Source organism: Poecilia mexicana, unplaced genomic scaffold (assembly GCF_051168715.1).
Source record: "Poecilia mexicana isolate PSO_F unplaced genomic scaffold, ASM5116871v1 scaffold_9, whole genome shotgun sequence".
Lineage (NCBI taxonomy): Eukaryota > Metazoa > Chordata > Actinopteri > Cyprinodontiformes > Poeciliidae > Poecilia > Poecilia mexicana.
Window position 1 is genome coordinate 3,360,667 of NW_028263378.1, and position 26,958 is coordinate 3,387,624.

Here is a 26,958-nt window from a genome sequence, read left to right on the forward strand (position 1 = left end):
GTTGAAAAATTCTGAAATTTTCTAGAAAATAAAAGGAAATTTCAGTCCCCAAAATTAAAAATTTGCTAGAAAACAATTACAAAATTTGAACATTTTCTCTAGAGAATTTCTGAAATTAATCTAAAAATTTCAGATTTTTTTTCTAGCAAATTTTTGACTCTTCACACTGAAATTTCTTCATTTTTTGGTGGAAATTTAATCTTTTTTATTTTTCCAAAAAAACTCAGAAATTGAGATTCTCAAATGTTCTAGAAAAGTTTCAAAAGTTGAAAATTTGGTACCGGAAACTGAGATTAATCTCAAGTTTCAACAGGCACATTTTTGACTTGGAAATTTTCTGAGTTTGAAAAGTCAAAACATTTCAGACTCTGGAAACTCAAATCTCCATGTTTCTTTCTTTCTTTTTTTTTTTAAGAAAACTTATTAAATCTCAAAATTTGAGTTTTATCTAACAAATTTGTGGCTTCCAACAAATTGTTTGACAGAAAAATATTTTCTTTTTCTACAACGGCGTCATCTATGGTGTCATATATTCCCAACAGTTTCATTCCCTTAATTATTTCGTCTGGTCAGAATGACGAAAACTGGGTTGCAGGAAGCTGTGAGCTTTAGGAGTACAGGCAAAATAACTGCAAAGTGAAAGGAGACTTAATAAAAAACAATAAAGACTTTGACTCATAAATATTTTATGTACAAAATATTGTTACAAGTATATTCAACATATGTCACATTGGGATATTTATAATTACATAAATTTACTCGATTTCACAATACATACAGGAAAAAAAATCACAAATTAGTGGATTTTGTGTACAATAAATACATGCTTTTATATTTTTACAATTTTGCTGTAAGCAGAGTGCAAGTGTTCAGCTGTCACTCCAGATGTGGCCGTAGGTCTTCAACTCACTGCAAACTGTTCGGCTTAATAAGGGCTAGGCGGATTTCGGCAAAATATGGGACTCTAGAAAGGCCACTTTTGTCTCAGAAAGAAACTGAAACACCAAAAAATTGCGACTTGCTGAACACTCGCCATCCTTGGCATGTAGTCAGCGCACAGGAGCGCAGAACTAAACGATGTACGCCATTCGGTTTGATCAATGCTGCAGGTCTGTTAGAGAGATCGCAGTGGTGGGCACCGCTACCTAAAAAGCTAGCTACGCTAACCCCAAAGCTAAAATGCTATGCCAACAAGGTGTTCAGCAGAAGTTAATGCTAAATTCAACCATGTTTACACTCACTGTGTGACATATGTAACCCTGAACAGTCAAATTTATTACACAACTAGGACAGGAAATAGAACTGCTGCCTATACAGTCTTGACTTGCTTCAAAATAAAAGCATGAGTAAAAACCTCTGACTACCTGATCAATTCTTAAGTTGATAACTAAAACTTTGACCAAGATGCTGAACAACTGAAAATTTGCAAAAGAGCCAAGGAAATGAGCAAATATATTAAAATGCTAAATGAAAAATTAGCACTTCTATTAGCAGGTTAGCCAACATGTGCCCACCACTGCAACACCGTATGAATGCATTTTAAGGTTACACAATCTGAATTGCTCTTCAGCTTGTGGAAACTGTAAATCCAGTGAAAAAAACTAAAAGTCTCTGCCAGTGGTGAATCAAACAAACACTAGTTTACTGTTATCTTTCAAAGTAAACTGAGCTAACCTTGGCAGCTAACCATCTGTTTAAGGCTTTGTCATAAATGAGAACTTGCTACATCATCATAGTCCTGTATGATTTTTACACCATCAATCACCAGCCATTCAATGATTAAAAGCAACGATTAGAGATGACACACTTCCTGTTGGGACCAGAATGAAAACATCTACTTTAAGACACATCTGGTGCTACGAGTGTTGATCGATGGATTTAAGCTGTAAAATCAGGCTTGAACCCAAAAGGGGGGAGAAGAAACCATTTGCAACTGAATTTTCAGACTAATTTACGAAGAGTTTTCTTTCATTATCCCCTCATATTGAGTCCAGTGTCAGAATAAATGGTGGTACTGATGGCACAAGAGATATTTATGAGGACTCTTAAAGCCTCAAAGCAGTAAAAAGGTGTATAGGTGCATTCACACCAGCCCTGTTCAATTCGATTGAATCCAACTCCAGTCCATTTGTCTAGAAAGTCCGGTTCGGTTGGGAGGTGTGAACACTAACTGACCAAAAAAAAGCAAACACTGGTCTGCCGAAAAACCTCAGTTTCAGTGTGGTTGAAGTGAACTGTGGCGCGGTTCGAACGCGAACGTGGACTGGAGACTGCTCCAAAACCAGGAAGTGGACTGCAGTGCAATGCATTCTGGATAAATGCAACCAAAACAAACACATTAGCCTAGCGCTAGCTGGAGAAATGGCTTGTTTTTTGCCAGATAAAAGAGAAATCCTAAAACTGAAAAAATCTGATGCCACTCCATTTTTGTCTACATTTCATGCAGAAGGAAGTGACGCTCAGTGTCTTCAGAGGTTCTTGTGTCGTTTCATTCTGCACTGCCCCCACAGGCGAGGAGGGGAACGGGTTTTTTCGATCAGTTTGGATCATTTGACACTGAAAATTTAACAAATGTTGAAATTTTGGTTCCCAATTAAATCGGTGTTTAAACACCCTGAGTTGCCTGTTATTAAACAGACCTGCTGTTTTTTCCTCTTAAAAGCGTTTTTTGTAATTAGCGTCCACTGCTAGCTAACAAACATCTGTTGTGGGATTTTAAGATCTTTGAAAGTGCGCCCTTTAAATTATGTTTAATAAGTAGCAAGTTGAATTGCCATACAGTCAGTAGCTGTATTTGTATTACAAATATGTGCAAATCTGTCAATTCACAATCAAAAAAATGAAATTAAAATCACTTGTGAATAAGCTCGTTCAGACGACAAATCATTAAAACTCATGGATGTAAACAGTTACATGAGATTTGTCGTTTCTGCCAGTAGTAACATCCGGTTGTTGATCATGTGACTTGTGATGCGAAATAAACAAATTTTAATAAAAACACCATCTTAGTGCTAAAACCTTTTCATCAAAAGTGTTTTTTTTTTTTTTAAAACTTGGCGTGTTTCCATTAAGATAATCTATTTTCATTATTTCAATTTGTACAATTTTATGGTTAATGGAAACAGAGCTAGTGAATATTTTTCAAGGGGAAAATTGATTTCTTATAAAACTACATCAGTTCTGCATCTGATATCTAGGGACATTAGTAGCCTTTTTTTTTTATAAATTGGTGTGTTTCCATTAAGCCAATGATTTTTCATGATATCAATTTGCACATTTTTCGATGGAAACGCAGCGATCATTCAGTCCTGAGTCAGAATCGGCTCATCTGCCCTCCTCCGCCGGCCGAGTTTCAGACTTCAGCTTCACAAACTCCTTGGCCACCTCGTCGGCCGGCCGCTGGGACAGGATGCGCATCACCGTCAAGCCCGTGTCGTCGGTGTGGACGCGCGGCCCGAGGGGACACCAGCACACGCAGCTCTTCCTGTCGGCCACGTCTCTCAGCTGCAGCACGGCCAAGCCGACCACGCGGTCCGCCCGGCCGAAGCAGTAGTCCTTCACCGTCGCCTGGAGCTCGTAGCAGTCCGGGGACTCCTTACCCAAAACGCTGCAAAAGCACAAAAACGAGCAAATAAGCAGAAACTAACGCAACACATTCATGAACGCGTGGCGGTACTTACAACTGGAAAGTCTCGTTGAACTTTGCGGTCCAGCTGTTGTTCTTAGATTTCGTGGTGAACTTTCGCTTCTTGTCAGCCAAAAAGGGGCCGACCATGGAGACCTCGACAAACGGACGAAACATCCCGGAGGTCTGCCACTTCATGTCGTTCACCGCAATGACTGATGGGACAGAATGCAGAAACAGGAAATTAACAACAAGAAAGCAAACGAGGAAAAGAACTTCAGCATCCAGTCTGTTGGACTGATGGATAAATTATTATTCATGAACCAACGTAAGAACTAGACAAGAACAAATCAGAATTACAATCATTTTCTCCATCTGTCGTGTTTAGCTCATTACATCGGTACAATTCTTTCCATTAATCAGGTTTTTTTCATGAACATTTCAAATTACTCAAATAAACTTCAATGGCTGTTACTGAGCTTGTTGCTTTATGGACTGAAGCTAAAATTGAGTTGCTTTTTATCCTTTTTTAACTTACCAGGTAGAAATGCAGTCCGTTACCATAGCTACCGCAACAAGAAAGTTACCAAAATAAAAGCATAGAACCCTAGTGGTAGTTACAATTAACTTTCTCTACTGTTCATTAGTACAGATATGCTAATGTTAGCATTGGATAGGGTAGCAATTGGCAAGCTTAGGCTGGTCGCCCTCTGGGTTGCCCACTTTCTCTACCATCCATTATGCTACCATGAGGCCTGAATAGGCTAGCGTTAGCGTTGCTATCCAATGCTGGTCACACACAGATCATACTTTTCCTCTAAAGAAAACTTTATCTAGAAAAATGGTTGACATGCAACGTCAGCGACATACAGAGTGTGAGCGCTGAGATGTGCATGCATACTCTTCTATTTAATCAAGAAAAGGGAGCCGTCTTTGCTGCTTCCTTCGTTTCAGAGGCTTTGTAGTCTGATTTTCAGTAAATACGTTTGAAGTTTCAGCGGGATAAGTTCTCACCCCTGACGTTGATCTTGCGTTCCTTTCCTAGCAGCATGTCAACCTGCAGAACAGCCTCTCCGATTGGCTTCTCCACCCCAGAGCCTGAATCACAACCAACAATATCAATGTGAGTCACAACACGTTTATCATGGCTTCGGATACCCATTTTATCATCTTCAGTTCCCACTTTAAACTTATTAAATATCCTGTAGTCCCAACAGAAGTTGGTAAAAACAATGGAAAACAACAAAGACACTCTCCATTTTGCTGTGGTACGAGTTGAAGCTGGAAAATGTTAATCAGCAGAACAAAACAAACCATATGAATCCCCAACACCAATAAGCTGCAGAAAGCCTCACCTCTGTCGGGTTTAATCTTCTCATTACCAGTGATTCTGATGCCAATCCCATCATGCACTGAGACAACAACAGATAAAACAAATAGATGATTTTAAGACAAATAAACCACACAACCAGCGTCAGACACATGCGGAGTGTGTGGGATCACCTTGGGAATGCTGCGTGGTGACGAAGGTTTTGATTAGTGCGTCGGTGCTCTGGGAGTAGAGAGAGAGAGCGTAGCGCAGAGAAGCTAGCTCAGGACTTTTCTCCACGAACGCCTTCTTGAGCCCGTTTCCTCCAGCGTGGAAGTATTGCTGATTGGCAACAAAGGAAGGAAACGTTTCATTATCTTACGCCATTCTGTCAAATACTGTAAATTAGTCTACAGTGGCAGAAGGTTACACAAATAAGCTGGTGGTTAAATTCATAGTCAGCTAACTGTATGGCTATGTTGAGTGGGTTAAAGTATACACATCCCATTTTATTGTATTTTTCTATTGAAATTTCATGTAAAACACCAACTGTGAATACTTTTGTAAGGCACTAGTTTCTTTCTCATAATGTAAAATTTTAGTTTCTGCAGCTGCAGTTTTTATTCATAATGCCAATTTTGTTTTATTTTTACACTTTTTATTTGTTAAAAAGTTACATCAATAATTGCCTGACTAAATTAATGCTAAAAATGGGTTAAAAAATTGGGTTTGAAATATGATCAGTGAGACATCTCTGATCAAATTTCAGAGATGTCTCACACAAAGATGTCAGTGAAGAGTCAAAAACAGGTAAGGTGGACGGCTGCGTCTGGAGATCTGGTTTCTAATCTGTCCTCTCACTGTGTCTCACCAGTGGTCGAGTTCAGAATGAGGATTTGCGGTACAAAATATCTTTGGCATGTAGAAACTCGACTGAGTGAGTGCTCTTAGCACCAAACTATCTTTGATGTGTACTTGTCCAGTAACCATGTCAACAAGAATTCTGGCAGTTATGAAAAAGTAAAGGGCTCTAGAACATTCTGAATGGACTTTAATGGCTTTTTACCTTGAAAACTTTCGTCTATTTGAGCTTTTATGTGTTTGAAAAACACTTAGACATGTGGTTGATTATTTAGCTAGTAGTTACTTTTCTAATATTTCAGTTTCAAAATCGTTTTGAGTGCAACAATAAAATGAGTGTATGATTCACTTTTTCCTAAGCATTTTAAAATAACGATGATAGACGGATAAATAACTAAATTAAATTCCGAGCCCTATCTTAGTTAATTAGGAGTGTTTGTTAAACCTACCTTGATGGTCTCCAGTCCTGCATCAATAATCACACATTGCTTAGGAGTCAGAGTTTTAGCTTCAGCTCCTCCCTGGAAGAACAGACAAAATGTAAATAAAGCAACACTCAAGATAAAATCAGCAGATCCACAAGTTAGAAATGCAGTCAGAAAATTAGTTATCAGAATGAGGATTTACAACTGAGGTGTTCAAAGTGCGGTCCGGGGGCCACTTGCAGTCCCTGAACTGATTGTTTCTGGCCCCTGATTTCAGTTCAAGAATGATACAAATGATCCAGGTGGTTGCCGTAGATGGAGACTTTTTATTTTTAGTTGGGGCAAATTTAAATTTTACAATAGAAAATGTTAGCAACAGCAGTTATTTCTCTGTCCCCAGAAAGAACAACATCGAGTTACTTTTACTCAAAAGCTGCCTTTGCTGCCCAAATCTGCTTTTAATTAATTACTAAAATAAGCAAACTTGTTTTTTTCTAGAAAATTTATAGGGTTAATCTAAAAATTTTGGAGTTATTTCTAACAGGTGTTTGAAAAAAAAAAAAGAGAAAAAAGAGTGGCCTAAATCCTGATTTTATTGTTCGGAAATGACTAAATTTTGTTCCAAATGTTTGAACACCCCTGCCCTGTGAAAGTACTCACACTCCATTTATTGCATTTTAATTTCTAGCCAATCAAAGAAAAGCAGTGTGAATTAAAATGTCTATTTTGAGGCTTTTTAATTGTATCTATCAGCAATTTATTTATTTTTATTCATCAGTAATTATTAATAAGGTCTAATTAGGCCCCAGGAACGTGTCAGAGAAATAAATGCCTCTGATTGAAGCTTTGCTACCTTGAGATTAGAGAGTCCCTTCGCTGCTGTGAGGAGCTGAGCTCCCTGAAAACAAACAGAGAAAATTTAATCTGAAAGTGATTTATCCCAAACACACAACCAGACAACAGAGAGAAAATATTTAGAAAAACCTTTGTAATATCCTGGAAAAGCAAAACAGTGACTGACAGCCACCAGCAGGGGGCAGCACAGCCTATGACTTACACGTCATACAGGTATAATGCTATGAAATAGGAAAAGAGACATTAAATTTTACTTTTACTCAATTTATTTACTATTGATAAATTAATACATTCATTTAGCATAAAGCAACTTGATACATTTGACTGCCAGCATGCAAAATAACGTTTTCCTGAATCTTTATGAATGTTTGTCTGTTGTCATGAGGCTTCATTCAATAGACATTTTTAATGCAAAGTTGCATTAAAAGTCCATTAAAAGTGTAAATTTTACAGTAAGTGTCATTATTTACCAAACAGTCAAACCTTCATGAAGACTTCTTCATGTTCAGTGTTATGCTCACCTCTTCACATAAAGTGTTACCATTTTAACCTATGTTTTATAAAAATGAATGAAAAAAGAGATTACATTAATAAAAAACAATCTGATTGAAAAATATATTGAATCCTTTTTTTAATGTTTCCATTTTTTTCTCATCCTCCCTCCAATGCTCTGAGGCCTCCACTTTGAAAAACAAAATCTTACAATAAAAACAACTTTTACTGTAAAATTATGAGTTTCATTTAGCTAAATATGGTTCTAACCTGATTTTCATTGTCGTGTGAAACCTTTTCTCCTCTTCCTCTACTCTTATAATTGGCAATTTGTCTGGTGCATTGTAGATAACAAGGGAGAAAATTACAGTCCTGCTGCTTTGATTCTGGAGGTTTTTATGTATAATTTTTAGAATAAATCCCATTATCTGAGTGGTTTTGTGAGTCTAATTTCCTCCAGGTCAGAGTTTCTCTCACCAGGCTGTCGTTGCTCTGAGGAAGGACGACGATCCGCTCCAGGCTGCTCAGGACGATCTTCCACAGATCCTTCAGGATCCTCTTCAGCACCGTTTTCTCACAGATGTCAGCGAAAATGCTGAGGCTGGATCACAAATAAAAAACATGGCAGTTTAAAATATTAAATATTAAAGAAGTCAGCCTGAGAAAATACGCCAAATGGCACAAATTAACAATCTACATTTTATTTGAAGATATTTAACCTTCATTTTCAATTATGAAAGAAATTATTTGTTGTTTTGTTTGTAAGGCAGATGTGCAACGACATACTAGATTCATCTCAGAAATTTTCTAGAAAAAAACTCAGAAATTTCTTAGTTTGAAAAGTAGAACATTTGCTTGGAAATTTTGAGATTAACCTAAAGTTTTTTTTAGTTACAGAATTTGAAAATTTACCAGAAAAAAACCCTCACAGTTTTAGAGTAATATCAGAAATGTTCTAGAAAAACAAGGACATTTTTCAAAAGTTGAAGATTTTTGACCTTTGAAACTCAGAAATGTCCTAGCTGTTTTTCTAGAAAATGTCAAATATTGATCTAAAAAATTTTTTTACCTTAAAACTCAGAAATGTCCTTGTTTTTTTGGGAAAATTTTGATGTGTTTTTCTGAAAATTCACTCCTTTTTTATCTACAATGGCTGTCATAATGAAATGAGCAGGGCTGGAGGTAGGAGATTAAGGGCCCGAAGGCTGGGCCAGTTTTGGTGCCTTATCCAAAAAAAAAAAAAAAACAGCAAAAAAACAACCATTTTACTCAGGAAAATTATGGTACATTATTAGTTGGCCTACACATAAGCAGGTTTAAAGTGTGACTTGTGAAATGGTTCCATCTGGGTCCCAAAAAGAAGTTCAATAAGTTCATAATGTATATATCCATAAAATGATCCTACTCTACAGTAGATGGTGAGCATCTGGATGACTTACTTCCCATCCAGAAACTCCATTAAGGGCCTCAGCGTTGTGTCGGCGTCCGCCTCCGCAGTGTTGTGGTTGGGCGGGCCTTTCATCTGGTAGAGGATCTCCGCCATCTGTCGCATGCAGCCGTTTATACGATTCTGGAAACTGGAGGGGATTGAGTTAGCAAAACAGATTTTGTTTTGTTTTTTAACATTATTCACATTAATTTGGGGTTTAGGTCCGAACCGGGTCCTGAGGGTTGTTACCTTTTGGCGAACACGGCACTGAAGTTGTCCAGGACGGTGTTGAGCTTCACCTGGAGTTCGTTGAGGATGTTGGCTGCTTCAGTATCCAACTGCAACATGGATAGAAACAAAAAGGATTAAAGAAATAAGCTAACAGGGCCGACGCAGTTTGGAGTCGGTACCTGCAGCCAGAACTGGGCTGCAACGTCACGTTCAATGTTGCTCAGCTGCTCCGTTAAGGAGACACTCCAGTGTCAGTTTGCATGATTTCAATCGTTTTTCGATTTTCAGCTCATACCAACATCTTTTTGCTCTTCAGAACATAAATATTGTTGTTGTAGGCCTGGAAAAACCAAAATCAAACTCCAGACTTTTCCCACTTAAATAAGGATTGTGTTTATAATAAATTCAATGGGATAGATTTAAGATAAAAATAGCAAATAAGTGTTAACAGAAAGCCAACTTCTGTGTTTTTCTTGTTCTTTCCTGTACAGAAAAGAATATAGAAGCCAAAATGGGCCAAAAATCATGGGCACAACACGAAGCTTCTTCATGGAAAAAACCCTTCACCATTAAACTTGGCCTTGAGCTGCTTGGTAGCAAACCATTAAGGATAACCATTCTAGGAGTAAGAAAACTGCGGCTCATTTGGATGCTTTGCGTGCTCTCCGTGTTACACCAGTCAAAGCAGCAGCAGCTGGACGAATACAAGGCGAAGCGTCCTAATCAGTCTTTATTAAAAAGCTCCATCAATAACGCAGAAGAGCGTTATTAGCTAGCAGACACTGGGCACGCTGCCACAGAGTCTATATAAGCGGGTTAAAGCTTTACCTTCTTGCATTATAATTGATAAATGTTGGAGGTGAAAGGTCAGTCAACAAAACACACAGCTGTGTTTATGCAGAGTCACGTAAAACATTTTTATGGGCATGTAAACATCAAAGTGAAGGTCATGCACAGTTTTTCCATCATATGATACGATATTTAGGATTTAAGCTAGTATATTCTGTTTACCTTCACTGCTGGAAGTTTACTCAGTTTAAAGCAGCAGATTATAAGGACAAAACTGACACTGTCCCACTGCAGCTTCCCATAAAGGGCAAAACGAACAGGAAAGAAGCTTTTTTAACATTTACACAAGGGCTGAAACGATTAATCAGATTAATCATGATTAAACGATAATTGTCGACGGAGCAATAATTAAGCCAAAACTGTATAAAAATATGCATATTTTACATTTAAAATAAATATGTTCAACCTAGAACTCCTGAGGTGGCGTAGATTTAGCTTCACTTGATTCAAATTCCTTTTTTTTTTTTTTAAATCTCCTCTTATTAATCAATAAAATAATCAACAGCTCAGCTCTGTACTGTATTGATAAGTTGATCAGATGTTGATGTCAGGAGTATTTGCATCCTTTGCTACAAATGATCAAACATTCACTAAAAGAATGCAATAAAAATGTTTATTTTCTTATTTACAAAAGAAATTGAGTTTTTTTTTAATGTATTTTCTAATATTCTGTAAAACAATAACGGTGAAATAAAATAAAATCTGCAGACTGCAATGTCTGCAGATTGCAGTCTTGGATGGGATGGATCGACCAACAAAAAGCAAAGATGTTGAATAGTAAGCAGTGGGTTAATGTTTGAAAATTATCTAATTTTTCTGTATATGGAAAAAAATCATAGTTCACATAATCCCTGCTCTGTTACTATAGCAAACTTGATAAATTAAAGTGCAGCAAAATCATCCTTTACCATTTAGTTTCGTACCTTCTTTGTGACCACAGCAGTGGCTTCAGTCTTTCCAGACAGAAAAATAAAATTAAGAAAATAAGACAATCAGAAGTATCACTTGATGACAGATGGGCACAAAGCGACAATAATTAATTCATGATTTACTACAATGTAAAATCATGAATTAATTTAAACGGTCATTTTCACAAATCAAACTCACTGGGCGGGATTAAGGGACACCCTAACGTCTGATTGGCCGCTTCCACAGAGACCCTGAGGTTTGATTGGCTGCTTCACACAGAGAGTCAAAGCAACGTCTTTGAAGTTTGCTACTGCTCTGAGGTGAATATTTCCACTGTAAGTGTGGAGAAAATCCCAATGAATTGCTGTAATTTATTTACTACAAACTCTGGGTGAGCAACTCCAGCCTCTATATCTTTAGTTTGGTCTGAAATGTCGGTAAGAAGTTCACGGGATAGCGTTAGCCGCTGCTAGCTAGTGGGCGGGGCTAAAGTTGATACAGTCGTCTGTGGCAGCTTCATCCATGCTATTATTATCGATATTTGATATTTCAGACCAAACTAGAGCTGTAGAGGCTGGAGCTGCTCACTAAGAGTTTGTAGTAAATAAAGTACAACAACTTATTGGAGATATTTATGCACTTTCAACTAGAAGATATTGACCTCAGAGTTGTAGCTAACTTTGGGGAAATTGTCTCGACTGTTTGAAGCAGCCAATCAGACATCAGGGTCTGTACAGAAGCAGCCAATCAGAGATCAGGGTCTCCGTTAGTCCCACCCACAGAGTTTGATGGATGAAGTTGACAGTTTAAATTGATGTGCTGTAAACACCGGAACATGAAATAATGTATTAAATGATGAAATCATTTTATCTAGCTTTTAAAATGACATGAAAACATTTAATGTGTCATTCATTTCAGTAAATTAATGACGCATGTAAACAATTATTTCATCAGTTGTTAATTAGGTACTCTCCATGAGTCATATTCCAGTACCAACAATCTATATCTATCACATAAAATGGGAAGGAAAGATGATGTTCACTAAGCAAACAAACCTTGTTGACTTCGACTTTTGACTAAAAAGCAAACCAAACAAAAAAATGAAACATTAAACAAAGATTAACCCTAACCATCTAAAGAAGCCTTTTCTCCCCGTTATGCTAGCAACAATTTAAAAGCACACTCAGCAGAGGTAAATAACAGACAAATAGATCCAAAATGGGTTTCTAGCAGCCACTGATGGTAGAATTAAGTTGAAATACTTCTGGGAAATGTGGGAGGAAACTGGGTCAGCAGACAGAACCATTGACCTGGTCGGCTTTAATTGGGTTTCAAAGTTATCGCACACGACGACATATAGAAACATGGACATCTTTACAGTTGATTTGTGGTTGTTTATTTGATCTAATAAACTTATGTTTTCCTCTAAAGACATTAAAAACTCTAAAAATCATAAATAAATATATGTTCTTTAGTTTTTTTTATTATTTTAAGCTGGAAAAAGAAAAACAAGCTAAACAGTTTCAATTAGGACATACAAGAAGAGATTTTGAAATCTGTTGTTTTTCCTCTCCATTCACATGTATAGAGTTTTAATCTATGTTTACATTTCCTAATTTTAAATGCAAAGTCTTGGCATATAAATAAAGAAGTGAGCTTCTTCTGAGTAACTAATGGCTCGTTTTCTTTTACCACCTTTTTTTTCTTCCACTTAACTAATTAATAATGTGATTTAAGAACCCACCTCTTTGGTGTTAGACTCCTCCTTTGGCAAAAATGAGAATAAAAACATTCAAGAAGGAAGTTATTCAATATTTTCCTTGCAGAATAAACAGATATATTTTATGGCGAGTATTAGGGCCAAGACGTTTTTTTCATTTTGGGAATAAAGTCATAGGTTTATGACATTAATGTTATATTACCAGAATAAAGGCATAATATTATGAGAATAAAGTCAAAATAATATGAGAATAAAGTTAAAATTATGTGCAGCTAAAGTCAGTGTTACAAGAATAAGATAATACTATGAGAATAAAGTCATAATATTACAATAAAGTTGGAATAATGAGAATAGTTGTAGTCATGTGAGAATAAAATTATACAACAAAGTCAAAATAATAATACAAGAATAAAATTGTAAAATTGCAAGAAAAATGTTTATTACCAGAAAAACGTTAAAAGAAGGTTGCATATTAATGAAGTAGTAACTTTATAAGAATTCACCCACAAAAAAATAATTAGAAATCAAAATTACGAATGCTGAAAATCATTTGCGGTTATATATTGGTGTCAGTTTTACAAATGAAAAAATTCTTAATATTTTAATACATCAGCATCAAATTATAATCAGCAGCAGGACTTTGAGGCAATTGAGCAGACGACTGAGTTGGATTGTTGTTAACTATCAAAGCTTTTTCGCGTATTTTTCTACTTTCTTCTGTGATCCAATTGTCACATTATTAAGATATATTCTAGTAATAAAAACATTTTTTGTCTGGCCCCAATAATCATGTTTCACAACTAGCGGAGGCGTTTTGTTATAAGTTAAAACATCTACTGTATGTATTTAAAATAAACTAATCATTAAGGGAAATAAGCAGCAAAACCTACCAGTCTAAGCTATAACGATAAGGCGGTTCAAGGAGCATCGCATTAAAGAAACACTAAGAGGAAGTTTTCCTCAGATAAAGGTGAAATGAGATCACAAACCTGCTTTTCTTCGTCTTTCTTTTCAGCCTGTAAGGACACGTGTGTGTGTGTGAGCCACAGTTTCTACTTCACATCCTCACACACACACTAAGCAAAAACAACATGCTGGCGGCCATCTCGTTTTATCACTTTCAGAAAGTTCACCGACCTTCTCCTAAAACAAAAAACTAATCAATAATGATTGATGGACTGATAAGAAACGTTTATATCGTGCTTTTTTTTCCCAGCCATATCATCTACCCCAAAAACTAGCTAAAGATTTGTGAAATACTAACAGGATGAGGATTTAGAAGCACAAACAAACCTTTTCCTGTTTGATTTCAGACTGAAAAGAGATTGAAATAGAAAAAAAACAAAAAACAGAAAATAGGTTCAAATCTTAAATAAAACCAAAAACAAATGTAAATGTCAGTTATTCTGCCTTCAGCTCACCTTCTCCTGGTCAAGCTTTTGACCAAAGAAAGGAAGAACAGAAAAACATGACAGTTTAAATAAAGATAAGAGGAGGGAAATGTATTAGGGAGAGCTACTGTACTGCAGCTTTTGGATGCAATCCTTCCCAAAATGGCTGAATGGAAGCAGCCATTAACCTGATCCAGCTGCAGAAGAGACGCATCTGAAAGCTGCAGAAGAGACGCATCTGAAAGCTGCAGGAGAGACGCATCTGAAAGCTGCGTCTCTTCTGCAGCTTTCAGATGCTGTCGTGCAGGACAATGTCGCACGGAAACAAGAAACCTGGTCAACACAGGAAAAACAAGAGGATATGATCCAATGTGAGGATTTCCATGAGCAGCAACGGTTCGTTAAATAAATGATGATGGGAATAACGATGCAAGTTATCGATTAATGAGCAAATGTTATCGATTGACTAATGGTTGATAAATGGACATTTTCTTAAAAAAACTTTTTTCTCTTGTATTAAAAAAATCATGAAATTTCAACATTATTTTGTCTCAGTTGTATTTTCACATTCTCGCTTTCGTAGCAAATAAGTAATTTTTTGTTGAGGAGTTAACGCTCCTCCATCATGCAGCTCAGTTGAATTAAGCGCATTAGGAGGAAAACTTTAACGAGTTTGTTGAGTTTTTATTTGAAAGCAGAAACGTTAAAGCCTCTTTATGGCAGAAGATTAGGGCCCCTAAGCAGAATTAGACATTTTTTCTCAGACTTCTGAGAAAGAAGTTGGAATTCTAATATTTAAACCAAAAAATTGAGAAAAGTCAAAATTCTGGAAAAAAAAAAAAAAAAAAGAAAATTCTGGAAAATGCTGGAATTCTGAGATTTTAGCCAAAATTTGGAGAAAAAAGTGAGAATTACGAGAAAAGTCAAAATTCTGAAAAAATAAGTATGAATTTTGAGAAAAAAAACCTCTGAGATTTGAGTCAGGATTTTGGTATGGCCCCGCCATCTTTGTTTCTGTATCAACTGGTTCCAGTTAAGGATGACCAGCGTCACCCTCTGCTGGACGGCAGCCAAACTAAATACTTAAAGATGGTCTAAACGGACGTTAGTAGCTAATCGATTGTATCTAATTTTAATCTAATAATCCGTTAATCGATAATCATAAGTGGATTAACTGCTTGCATCCACAGTAAGAGGCCAAATAAACCAAACCTTCTCCTGCTCGTCTTCGCTCTCATCATAAGCTGAGGAGTCGTCCTACAGGAGGGCAGATAACAACTGCTCTAATCACAAAACAAACTAAAATCTATTAAATTCAACCATATTTCACCAACAGCCATGAAAAGGAAACATCTAAAGTCAGGTTTCTTCTACCACTATGAGAGACGTTCTGTGCTCAATAAAAAACGTTTTAGATATCTCAAGTGTTTGATTTCCACTTCAGCTCCCTCCTCAGTCATCTCTGATTAACTGAGAGCAGCAGCCAGAAATCCATATCTTTTCTCTGAGACAGAAAAAAATATGTCTGGAAACTCCATGTAACAGCAGGAAGCTAATCTTTTTAATTTACTTTGTTTTTTGACATCTATAACTGAGCACAGCTGCAGTTTCTGGCTCTGAGGGGATTACTTGTCTTTCAACACAAACAGAAAACCTCACTATAACAAAGCACAGCTCAAAAACCGAATCGGGAAAAAGTTTAATGCTTTTTCTCACTTATTTCAGAAAGTGAAACTCATATTTTATTGATTCATTACAGAAAACGGCTGCAAAATACAATCGATTAAATTCCACAGATTTATTTAAGCCTTTCTTTATTCAACATTAGAAATCTAACCAAGCCGTTTCTAATTCAAATATTTTAGTGCACTTCAAATGAGACAAAACTAACAAGCATCTTTTCAGCTAAATATACTTGTTTAAGTCAATTATTAGTTATTGTTTAAGTCAGTAATTCCTTAATAATGATGAAAAAGTTATATTTCCATTAGTAGATTTCACTTACAAGATGCAAAATATGTCTTGTTATAAATAAAATTAGTACTTTTTACCAATATTAAGAAAATATTTACTTAAAACAAGCTCCTTTTTGTAGCTGAAAAGCTACTTGTAAACCAGTTTTGTCTTACTGTGAGTGTACTGAGATATATTAGAAATTAGACCGAAAATACTTGGAAAGATTTTCTTTTATTCTGAGTCTCACTTTCTGAAATAAATTATTAAACTTTTTCACAACATTTAAAATTTTCTGCTGTATTTCTACAGCACAAAACACAACGGCCCGACCGACCTTCTCCTTCTCTTTGTTGTCGACCTGCGACGGCATGCAAAGAGAGCGGACAGAGTTACAAATACAAGCTGCCCTCTTTAGATGCCACACAAAAACATACAGCACAGGCTGGCACAAGTCTACACAACTAAAAACTGACTTTTTTTTTTTTAGAGAATTCTGATATTAAAGCTAGAATAAAGGTCAAAATTCTGAGGAAAGTTAAAATTTAGAGAAAAAAGTGAGAATTCTGAGAGGAAATCAGAGTTATGAGAAAAAGATTTAACTTTTTTTCAATGGTCTTCAAACTGCTTCTCCATCACAAACTCCAAAATCCCAGTTTCCAGTTTTCAGCCATTTTGTGTTAAAAAAAAACTTTTATCATGCAAAAAAACCCAAAGAAAATGTTTAACTGCTGGTTTGACTAAATGGTTTAACAAATAAATATTTTTGTGTGCATTTATTTATTCCAAAGCATGTGCACTTATTAAAACAACTAAGCAAAGTGAATGTTTTAAAGTGGTCTAGTCAAAGTTTGAACTTCAAATTCAACTCAATTGAAACTTTACATGTGTCTGAATTAAAACAAATTTGCAAGAAGAAATGAAGACACACAAAAGACTCACAAACACTTGATAAGTGATTAGTTTAGGGGGAATCACTTTCCAACTTATACTCAGGTTTAGTTTAGAACATAATCTAAACTAAAAAATGGAGCATATATGGCATAAATACACTTAAAAGTAAAATTTGTCCAAAAACTAGTAACTAGTTACTACCCAACTCTGTTGCCATGGCTTTAGTCTTACCTCAGATCCCTCAGAGTCTGAGCAGCCAGACTGACATTTGGTAGAATAAAAGTAAAAAACATTAATAAAAAAATCAAAGAAAACGGTAAGAAATGAGACATTAACTAAAGAAAATGATGAGTTCAGTGATCTTCTCTCACCTTAGAGTCCTGAGACTGAAGGTGGTGAAGATTTAAACCAAAGGAACCAAACAACGGACGGTTATTTTAAAACATAAAGGCCATGAAAAAGAGTGAAACTGAAAGCAGGTTTTTAGTTTCTGCTGCTTCCTACCCACCATGGCGTCCTCTCCTTCGTTATCGCTAACGGCCTGCTGGCGACGGGCGAATGGGAAATAACAGGAGGTGACAAGAATTAATGGAAAATAACGGAAAATAATTAGAAATAACAGGAAATAACGGGAGATAATTAGAAATAATGGAAAATAACGGGAGATAATGGGAAATAACGGAAAATAACAGGAAATAACAGAAAATTACAGGAAATAATGGGAGAAAATGGGAAATTTGAAAAGAGACAAATGAAAACAGACAAAGAAACGTGATTACAGAGAAATGAGATCTGATGAGAAACGAAGGTCAAATCCATCCATCCATCCATCCATCCATCCATCCATCCATCCATCCATCCATCCATCCATCCATCCATCCACCACTAAAAATAAATTGTGTATTTCAGAGAAACAAAGATATATTATTTATAAGTTTTATCACATCTTTAGAGGAGAATAATAATCTAGATTAGCTCCTTTATAACGAATTAAAATTATTTTATTCATTCTACCGGCAGCAGTTTAACGCAGTAACCAGTTTATGTCACCAGGTGGCATAGTTGAGTCATGAGGGATTTAACCTGAGCTACATTCATGATGAGATGAAATGTTTGAAATACGATGGAAATATTTAAATAAACCAAGATTACATCAACAGTGTAGCTGTTCTGATTTGGGTTTTCTGATCTTGAAGTATATTTTCTTCTCATTTATGTAATGAAAACCTTAAACTTGGTAGCGTTTCAGGAGATGTGACGTCTCTGTTGTGACTGTGTTCGTTCGAGCGCTGGGCTCTGGTTTTACTTCATAATGAATAAAAACTTTGGTTTTTCACAGGCGTCCCTGAGCTCCACCTCGTACGTCACCTTTGACCTTATGGAGTAAAAATAGCAGCACTCCTCATTATTAATATTCTTCTGGACAGGATTAATATGAAATATATATAATAGGTTTGACCCATGGAGCAAAACGTTTTAGCTTAAGAAGGATGTACATCTTTCTCTCTGTATCTGCAATTTAAAAACTGGTTTTAAATAATAAAACAACAAAGTTTGCATATTTACTAAAAAGTATTAATACATGTGCAAAAAACTTTTTATATGTTGTGTAATTTTCAATTAAAACTGCATCTTGATGTTCTGATGTTCTCATTGTCAAAAGTTGAGTTTTCTGGTCATCCTGCTTTGAAAAAAAAAAAGATTCAAATAAATAATTAAAACTCCAAATTAATGATTTAATGTAAACTTCTGACAACTGTACCTTTATACAACATTTAAAACGCAAAAAAACAAAATTAAAAACTGAGTTTATCCATAAAACCCACCTCTTCATCGCACTCGTCAGGTTCCTCCTCATTCTCAAGCTTTTTGGAAAAAAACGCAGCAACGGATCAGTTGGAACGGGAATATTTTTGGTTTGTTTTTTATTCGTAGGGAAAAGATGAATTGTCAGAAGGAGAAAGAGGAGTCTAAAAATATCGGGATGTACAGGGAGGGAAAAGGTTTATCTTCCCACTGACAGGAGGAAGGAGGGTGAGAGAAAATTCAGACGTACCCTCTCCTCCTCAGCTGTTAACTGCACAGGAGCAAAGAATCAGCATTACTTCTGACATAAAGTTGCTATTTTAAACCTCCAGCTTTTACATTTCCACAAACAAACTTTGAAATTATGAAAAGTTTTCTTCACTTTCATATCCGAGGAAGAGATTAGCATTTTCTCTGAACATTCAAAGCTTCACTGCAAAAACACAAAGTATTTCCAAATATTTCTGTTTAGTTTTTAATGTAAACACCTTAGTACATGTGAATTAAGACAAAACTAACTTACAAGTAACTTTTCTGCAAAACACAGGAGGTTGCTTTAGGTCAGTAATTCCTTAAGAATTGTAAAAAGTGCTAGTTCTTCTTGCTGAAAAGTTATTTGTAAAATAGTTTTGTCTTATTTCAAGTGTACTAAGATATTTGCACCAGAAACTAGACCAAAATACTGGGTAAAATTTTGAGTTTTTGCAGTGTAACACCTGCTGACCAGTAGTGCGGACACTTCCACTAATCCGCTAATTTTGCATTTAGCGCTTTAGCATTTTTACTATACTAACATTGAAAAACATTTAGCGCACTTAGATCCCACAAATAAAGTTTTCGGGATAAATCCTAAATCGCTAATTTATTTGGATGTTTTGTAAACTTTCAGTTAAAAAACGTTTGACGTTTCGGTTATCGATTATTAGTAATACATAGTTCCCACAGGAACCGCCATCTTGGTAGGCTGGATGTCTGCCTTAGCTTGTAGATAAAAGCTACAGTAAGCTAATTTTGCTAGCTCTGCAGTAAGCATTACAGTAAATATCACTGATATTTATCATAGTATTAAACAGAGATTGGTGATGGAGTCAAAATATTTATTTAATAATTCATCCAGTGAAATCTGGATTTGAAGAAGACATTCAAGTCGTTTCAGGTCCGTGAGTTAATGGTAGCAAAGGATTCTGTTGTTTACCTGTTTTGCTCCCATGGACTCGAACATCTTCTCCAGCAGGACCCTCATCTGCTGGACGTTGTTCATCAGCACACAGGGCTGCAGGAAAACACAAGAGACGACTGCACTTAGAAAAAATAACAAAAACAGACCAATCAAGTGATCAAGGCAAAGGAAAGAGAATAAAATCAGGTTCATTTGAGCTCAAAGAACCACAAATGTTACAGTTGTATAACAGAAGCTACTCACTATCTTCTCCTTCTCACAGTAGGATGGGAAGCTCTTGGCCAGAACCGCACAGTACTGCAGCAGAACCTTGGTGATGGTCTGTGGAAACCAGAAAAACAAGAGAAAACGCTTTGGGATATTCTGGAGATTCCAAATGTTGGCATCTTTTCCTGTCAGAAAATAACGCTGCTTCATGAAGCTTGATTTTTTTCATCCAATCAGCACATTCCTTGGAAGAAAAGGAGCCAATCACAAGCAACAAGTCAAAATATTCCATGAAGTGAAATAACAAAACAAAACTGTACATAGCACACTAGAATTTTGTAGCATAATACAGAGTAGTTAAGCAAACAAATACGTTTACTTTGTGCATTTCAGGAAACATTTCTATAATTCTTGATCTACTCAGTGATGCTGCTCAGTTCTGCCTACTTTGAGCTTCTTTCAGAATGATGATTTTAGAGGATCTGTCACTTTAAATTCAAATGAGCTGCTCAACTCAACCTTTAATGAAAATTACTACAAATACAGTAGATGTGCAAATATGCAACTGTACATCTTTGAAAAGCATAAGTGGAGCCTCCTGCACAGCCAACAAGAATGCAGCAAGCTTTCCCAGGACTATAAGTTGACAACAAAACACTTTTCTTTTCCAGTAGCCATTGTGCAGCGCACCAGCTGACTAAGCATGCTGGAGCTCAGCTGGGGTTGCTAAGTAACAGACTGGGCTTGGCTGGGGTTGCTAGGTAACGGGCAGTGCCTTCTGAATTGTGATGTTACGTTCTAGAGGTTTTTGAAACGGCTCATTTTCCAGACACCACGAAGAAATATAAACTTATTGACAAATAAAACACACGTCGGTGGTTATTTCTAAGCAGTTTTTCTGTTTTAAGAAGTAGTGAAAACCCAAATGAAAAAATGAAAACATGCAAAATGTGAATTTTGCAAAAAACACCCTTTAAAGACCAACATCTATTTCTTTGATTCTGAATTAATTTGTTTTCTATATGTTTTCTTCTTTTGTTTCTAACTATTATCATTTATTTTGTTCTTTCTGTGCACCCTGTTTTAAAATGCTATATAAATGAACAAAGTGAGCACTGAACTTGTTAAAGCTAAAAAGCCAATAAGTTATTGGAGCAGCATGAGGTTATTTTGACTTTTGAACAGATCCAGACTGCATATTATCCCAGAAATTACTCTTAGACAGCAAAGAAAAAAGCTTGGATGCTTATCCAATGTTGTTTTTTGTTAAAAAATGCAGATTTCTGAATAAAACATTCAAACAAAAGGTCAAGAAAATGTTAACGAGCAAGGTTGCACAGAACACTCTCTCCTGGTGAGAAACCCTAAATGTCAGGTTTGTTTACGTCCAAACCTCCGTCGGCCACATTTTTAAAAAGTCAGCGGTTTAATTTATGAATTAAGATGGGAACTTATGGACAGGAAGGACCAAAGTTGTACCGTTTTCCCCTCAGAGCGTCCAGAACTCGCTGTGACAGATTTCCCGGCTTTCTGCTGACTCAGCCGGACGGCGGGCTCATGCATTAAACATTCGAGCCGTTAACAGCCTGCAGTCCGTCCCTCAGTCTGTCTGTCTGTCCAGTTAGACCTCCCCCCTGCTGTCATAAAGATGAATAACTACTGTTATCTAAATGAGGGTAAGAGAGACAACGCTGCAGGAACTGATGACACAAAACGTTTGCAAAAGAAATCAGAGACAAAAAGGGAAAAACAAACAGGGGAATTTTAAAAAACATGAGTGGAGTGGAATAAAAAGAGAAGTCATTCACTGGCAGGGGACAGAGCGATGGCTACATTAGCCCTTCTTTACGTAATGAGTCCCACATCGATCCAGCCTTAAGGGCTATTAGTTTTAATGGAAATGCCTAAGAGGTGTGAAACTACAGTACATCTGAGTATAACAGAAATGTTAAACTCTGTTGGTCTGGGTATTTTACATGAACAACTGATGTGAGGAGGTGAAAAATGACCATAATCTGCAGCGGGGGGAGCAATTTTAGGCAAAAAATAAACACACCTCTTCATCAGAGGTGATTGAAGAGCACTTTTAAAGAGGGCAAAATTCACTTTTTGAAAGTTTTTATGTTTCCATTTGAGTCTCAACTCAAAACAAACCAAGCGCTTAAAAAAGAAACACATGCAGTCATTTTATGGCAAAAGCTTAATGTTTTTTGGTGTCTGGAAAAGGAGCTGTTTCAAAAACCTCCTGGTTATTAAGTCACAATCGAGCATTACCTAGCAACCCCAGCCTAGCCCAGCCCGTCACCTAGCAACCAAAAGCAGATCTCCAGAACGTTTGATCAGCTGGTTTTACCACTGTATGCGCTGTACAATGGCTGCTGGAAAAAACAAGTGTTTAGTTGGTGACTTACCATTCAAAAACCACTTAATGCATTGTTGTTGGTTGTGCAGGAGGCTCCACTTCAGCTTATCAAAGTTCTACTGTTGTTTAATTGCACAATTGTTTGCAGCCATTTTCTCTTGTGAGCGTAAAAGTTGAGGTCAGAACTGACCAGATTAAAATCGTTTTATCTAATAGTGATTCAAAGAAGCATAAAAGGTCATTATCATGAATTATCATGAATGTTGTAAAAGTCGGATACAATGTGTACTATGTCCATTTAGCTCCACGTGGAAGTGAGACAAATCAAACTTTTTGGGGTAAAAAGATCATAATTGGGGAGTGTGCTGTGGTGGCGCAGGGGTTAAGCACAACCCACATATAGAGGCCTTAGTCCTCGAGGCAGCGTCGCAGGTTCAATTCCCAGCCTTGGCGACCTTTGCTGCATGTCTGCCCCCTTCTCTCAGTACCCACTTTCCTGTCAATTAACTATCAAATAAAGGCCACTAGAGGCAAAAAAATCTTTGAAAAAAAAAAAAAGATCAAAATTGGGCAGCTCAGACTTCCATGAAAAAGTCCAATGCAGGTTGAATTTGGGCAAAAAAAAAAGGGAATTGGGTTGCATTTCCCTGCTTGTTGTATTTTGCCACAGACAAAAGGGAGATCCTCCAACTGCTAAAATCTGGCTCTACTCCATTTCTGTTCATATTTTAAGAAAAAAGTTGCCATCAGTGTCCTTTTCTGAAGTTTTTGAGTCAGTTCCGTGGTGTAGCGCCCCTGCAGACGGGGAGGGGAACAGGTTTTTCAAATGGTTTGGTTCATTTGACACAGAGCAGTGTGAAAGTGAACTGCAGTGGCTGAAAATGTAACAAAAGTTGCAACTTTGTTCCCAATCCTGCTCCAACACAGCTGGATCAAATGGTTGAATTAAATGTCCAGGGCAGACGCCTGGAAAGGAGCTGGTGATCCGAGCAACGCCTGTAAAAGCACAGTAGCTCTACAGGACTGGAGTTGAGCTCAAATCTCATAGCCCTCACCTTGGCGAAGCGTCTGTTATACTGGGCCACCACTGTGGGATCGGGACAGTCCAGTTTCTTGATGATCTCAAAGCTCTGGTTGAGCTGAGTGAAGATGTCCACCACTGAACTGGAGAACAGAACGTGCTCCGATGTCTGCTGAAACTGCAGGAAGAGCCAGAAGACCACACATTTCTTTAAGTGCAGACAAACAGCTGCTCCACATCTGAGACAATCTAATCGCTGCACTTACAGTATTGAGTGTCGCTATACAGGAAGGCATCAGATGGACTAATTGTACCCAGATAATTAGAGAGTTCAATTTCTGGCTTCTGCTGTTGGTTCCTTTCAGTTCTCACAGCAAAAACACAAAATATTACCAATTTTTGGTCCAGATTCTAGTGCAAATCTCTTAATACTCTGGAAAAGAGACACAACTAACTTACAAGTAACTTTTCAGCAAGATATTTTAGCTTGTTTTAAGTAAACAATTCTTTACTATTGATAAAAAAAAGTACTGGTTTCATTGGTATATTATTTCACCTATAATGTTTTGTAAGTAAGTGAAATAATCTACTAACAGGACTGGAAGTTTTTAATCAATATTAAAGAACTACTGACTTAAAACAAGCTCTTGTCCCTTTCAGAAAAGTTACTTGTAAGCTACTTTTTTCTTATTTGATGATATTTTCTCTGGAAACTAGACCAAAAATACTTGGTAAGATTTTGAGTTTTTGCAGTGCTCTAACTCTTAAAACATCTCAAAGAGACTGACGAGATCAATGACATAAAAATGGCATCATATTATTTCACTTAAAGTATTTTTGCTACATTATTATTTAAAGATGGAGAAATCTGATATGAAAAACATGTCTATTAATTTAAAAGAGGTTTAATAAATACATTTTTATGAAAAACTTCTTAGTAATTAGTGTCATTTGGTAATTATAAATCAAAGCAAGTGAAAATCACACGCGGAGTCCCTCAGGGCTCCGTTCTCAGTCAGCTTTTGTTCAGCATCTACACAATCTGAACAGCTCAGATTATGAAGTGTCACATAATCTCTTTAATATATATTATATGTGCTGATGACGTACAGTTTTATATTTCTGTCACCACTTGAACCAGACATATATACACCAAATAAAAAGACACATTTTTCCCTCACCGTCTGAAGTTAAACCTGTTTTGTTTTAGGTAAGTTAGAATTACCCAAATTACTTATATTTCTTAAATGTCAGAAAACTCAGCAAGAACATATTTTTTAGATTTAGTATTGGATCAATTTATTTGATGTGTATTGACCATTGATGATTGCACCCTATAAAATGTAATGTTTGCTCTCTAATTAGTGTCTGTATGTTGTTTGATTTACCTTGTTGCTGAAACGTGTGATACAAATAAACTTTATTGATTCATAATGGGTTCAACAAAACAAATCAAACCCTAAAGTTTTCAGTGTTAAACTGTAGCTTCCAGGAGCCTCTTGATGCCAAAAGGCTCTGAACATAAAGTGCAGCTTCTGAACAAACCAACAGCTCAACAGACTTGTCCATCATCCTGTAAAAATGGGCTCTAGGTGGCCAAAAGAAGCGCCGGCTGAACCCGAATCAATAAAACGATCCAGGAGGGAGTCTGTGACCTCGAGGTCATCAGACAGACGCTGTAAATTAACTGCTTCTGTTCTGCTGCTGCGCTCAGGGTCCAATTCAACAATCTGATAAGAAACTCTGAAGAAGACAGTCTCAGTGTGGGTCCAGCTGCCGGAGGCAACAAGAGCCAAAACTAACGGGTTTGGTGTGAAAACTGGATCTGCTTTCAGGAAAATGTCCTGGAAGATCCTGCTTTTTATCCCCTCTTTAGATTTTTATTTTCATCCATCCCTGTCTATCGTATGTTCGTCTTTACACACCAGCTTCAAACATAATTTAACTTTACAAATAAAAAACTGAGAGCATTTTGAACTATAACAAGCTTAATTTTCTAAAGAACATTTAACACTGGAGCTGGAATACATTTTAAATATCAGGAAACAGAACATCCAAAACAACAGCAATTAAAATGGATTATGAAATTTCTGTAACCAATAATATAAATTCAGCTTAGACAGGGATAACAGGCAAAAGAGGCAGGCAGTGCTGCAGTTTACAGCGTTTTGCCGACTTTTCAACGGCATTAAAAGGGGAGCATCTCTTTAACAACTGTTGTTCTAACAAATATTATAATTTTAGTTTATCATTCAATTGATTGATTTATTGTTTAAGAACATTTAACACTGGAGCATCACCGCATTGAGTTTTGCAGTAAGAAGATCAACCTTGTGGTTCAGTTAAAAGTTTTTAATTATTTTTTGTTGTTCTTTGTTAAATGAAAACTCACCCCTTCTCTCTTGTCTCTCTCCAGAGCTCCGGACATGAACTCCATCGACACCTCCTCGTTCTCGGCCAACCAGGCCAGAACAAACTGGAGGAACCACCTGCAAAAACGCAGACAGAACAAATGAAAGACTTCTCACCACCTGTACTAATAAAGATGTCCTGAAGAACAGGGGGAACCTTCCCAAGCTACCATCAGGCAGAACGATCACGTCAAGTCGGAAAAAGGTTGGTCCACTGAAAGAAAATCATGACGCTGCAATGCTATTAAGCCAAAATGGACATATTACGCAAAATTCACATTTTTATACTTCCATCTGGGTTTTTACTGCTTCTAATATCAACCCAAGTGCTTAAGAAACCCCACAAAGTCGGTTTTGGCAATAAGTTTATGTTTTTTAGAGTCCAGGAAGTGAACCATTTTAGAAAACTCCAGAGTGTAAATGCGCCGTTACCTAGCAACCCCAGCAGAATTCCACCCGTCACCTAGCAACTCAATCTGAGCTCCAGCTTGTGTGGTCAGCTGGTTTTACCAATGCATGTGATGTACAATGGCTGCTGGAAAAGACAAGTGTTTTGTTGCCTTTCAGAAACCATTTGCAAAATTCACATTTTACACGTTTTTATTACTTTGATTTGGGTTTCAAACTGCTTATAAAAACAGTTTAACTGCATAAAAAAAAAAACAAAAAAAAAACATCCAGATATTTTGTTTTCAGTAATGCGTTAATGTTTTTTGGTTTCTGGAAAATGAGCCGCTTCAAAATCTTGCGAATGTAACATCACAAAAAAATGTCTGAACATGATTTTTAAACGCCCATAATCCTAACCTATTCAAGAATAAGAGGACATCTTTAATGTCATACTCTTCACCAGTCTAAAGAAGTTGTTGAAATGGCTAGAGACTTTTGCACTGTGTGACATCTGTTATTCAGTAGATCAGTATTTCCTGTAGTTTGGGAAGGAGCACTGATAGAAGTGTAGAAAGACAAAAGTTAGTAGGGCAAACATTTGCTGAGTTCAGAGTAAATTCAAACCCATAACCATCTTG

General features: G+C 36.6%; 1 protein-coding gene across 2 annotated transcripts in view; it reads right to left on the reverse strand.

Annotated features, from left to right (window-relative positions):
• Positions 1-669: 669 nt before the first annotated feature.
• The window catches only part of LOC106919534 (protein unc-13 homolog B-like), a 57,125-nt gene continuing 30,836 nt past the window's right edge, over positions 670-26,958 (reverse strand). The window contains exons 20-46 of one of the 2 annotated variants that reach the window (XM_088008626.1): positions 25,912-26,008; positions 23,554-23,697; positions 20,173-20,250; positions 19,945-20,022; positions 19,000-19,020; positions 18,770-18,808; positions 17,452-17,484; positions 17,315-17,329; positions 17,175-17,204; positions 16,387-16,410; positions 15,309-15,353; positions 14,127-14,141; positions 13,999-14,019; positions 13,695-13,721; positions 12,730-12,750; positions 12,041-12,061; positions 11,000-11,029; positions 9,246-9,334; positions 9,007-9,144; positions 8,045-8,168; positions 7,074-7,118; positions 6,245-6,316; positions 5,129-5,276; positions 4,981-5,037; positions 4,640-4,723; positions 3,681-3,840; positions 670-3,607 (exon numbers count right to left, since the gene is read on the reverse strand). In XM_088008626.1, the coding sequence (XP_087864752.1) occupies positions 3,325-3,607; positions 3,681-3,840; positions 4,640-4,723; positions 4,981-5,037; positions 5,129-5,276; positions 6,245-6,316; positions 7,074-7,118; positions 8,045-8,168; positions 9,007-9,144; positions 9,246-9,334; positions 11,000-11,029; positions 12,041-12,061; positions 12,730-12,750; positions 13,695-13,721; positions 13,999-14,019; positions 14,127-14,141; positions 15,309-15,353; positions 16,387-16,410; positions 17,175-17,204; positions 17,315-17,329; positions 17,452-17,484; positions 18,770-18,808; positions 19,000-19,020; positions 19,945-20,022; positions 20,173-20,250; positions 23,554-23,697; positions 25,912-26,008 (1,939 nt within the window). In that variant the 3' untranslated portion in view covers positions 670-3,324. The remainder of the gene's footprint in view (positions 3,608-3,680; positions 3,841-4,639; positions 4,724-4,980; positions 5,038-5,128; positions 5,277-6,244; positions 6,317-7,073; positions 7,119-8,044; positions 8,169-9,006; positions 9,145-9,245; positions 9,335-10,999; positions 11,030-12,040; positions 12,062-12,729; positions 12,751-13,694; positions 13,722-13,998; positions 14,020-14,126; positions 14,142-15,308; positions 15,354-16,386; positions 16,411-17,174; positions 17,205-17,314; positions 17,330-17,451; positions 17,485-18,769; positions 18,809-18,999; positions 19,021-19,944; positions 20,023-20,172; positions 20,251-23,553; positions 23,698-25,911; positions 26,009-26,958) is intronic. The other variant, XM_088008627.1, reaches the window with a different exon arrangement.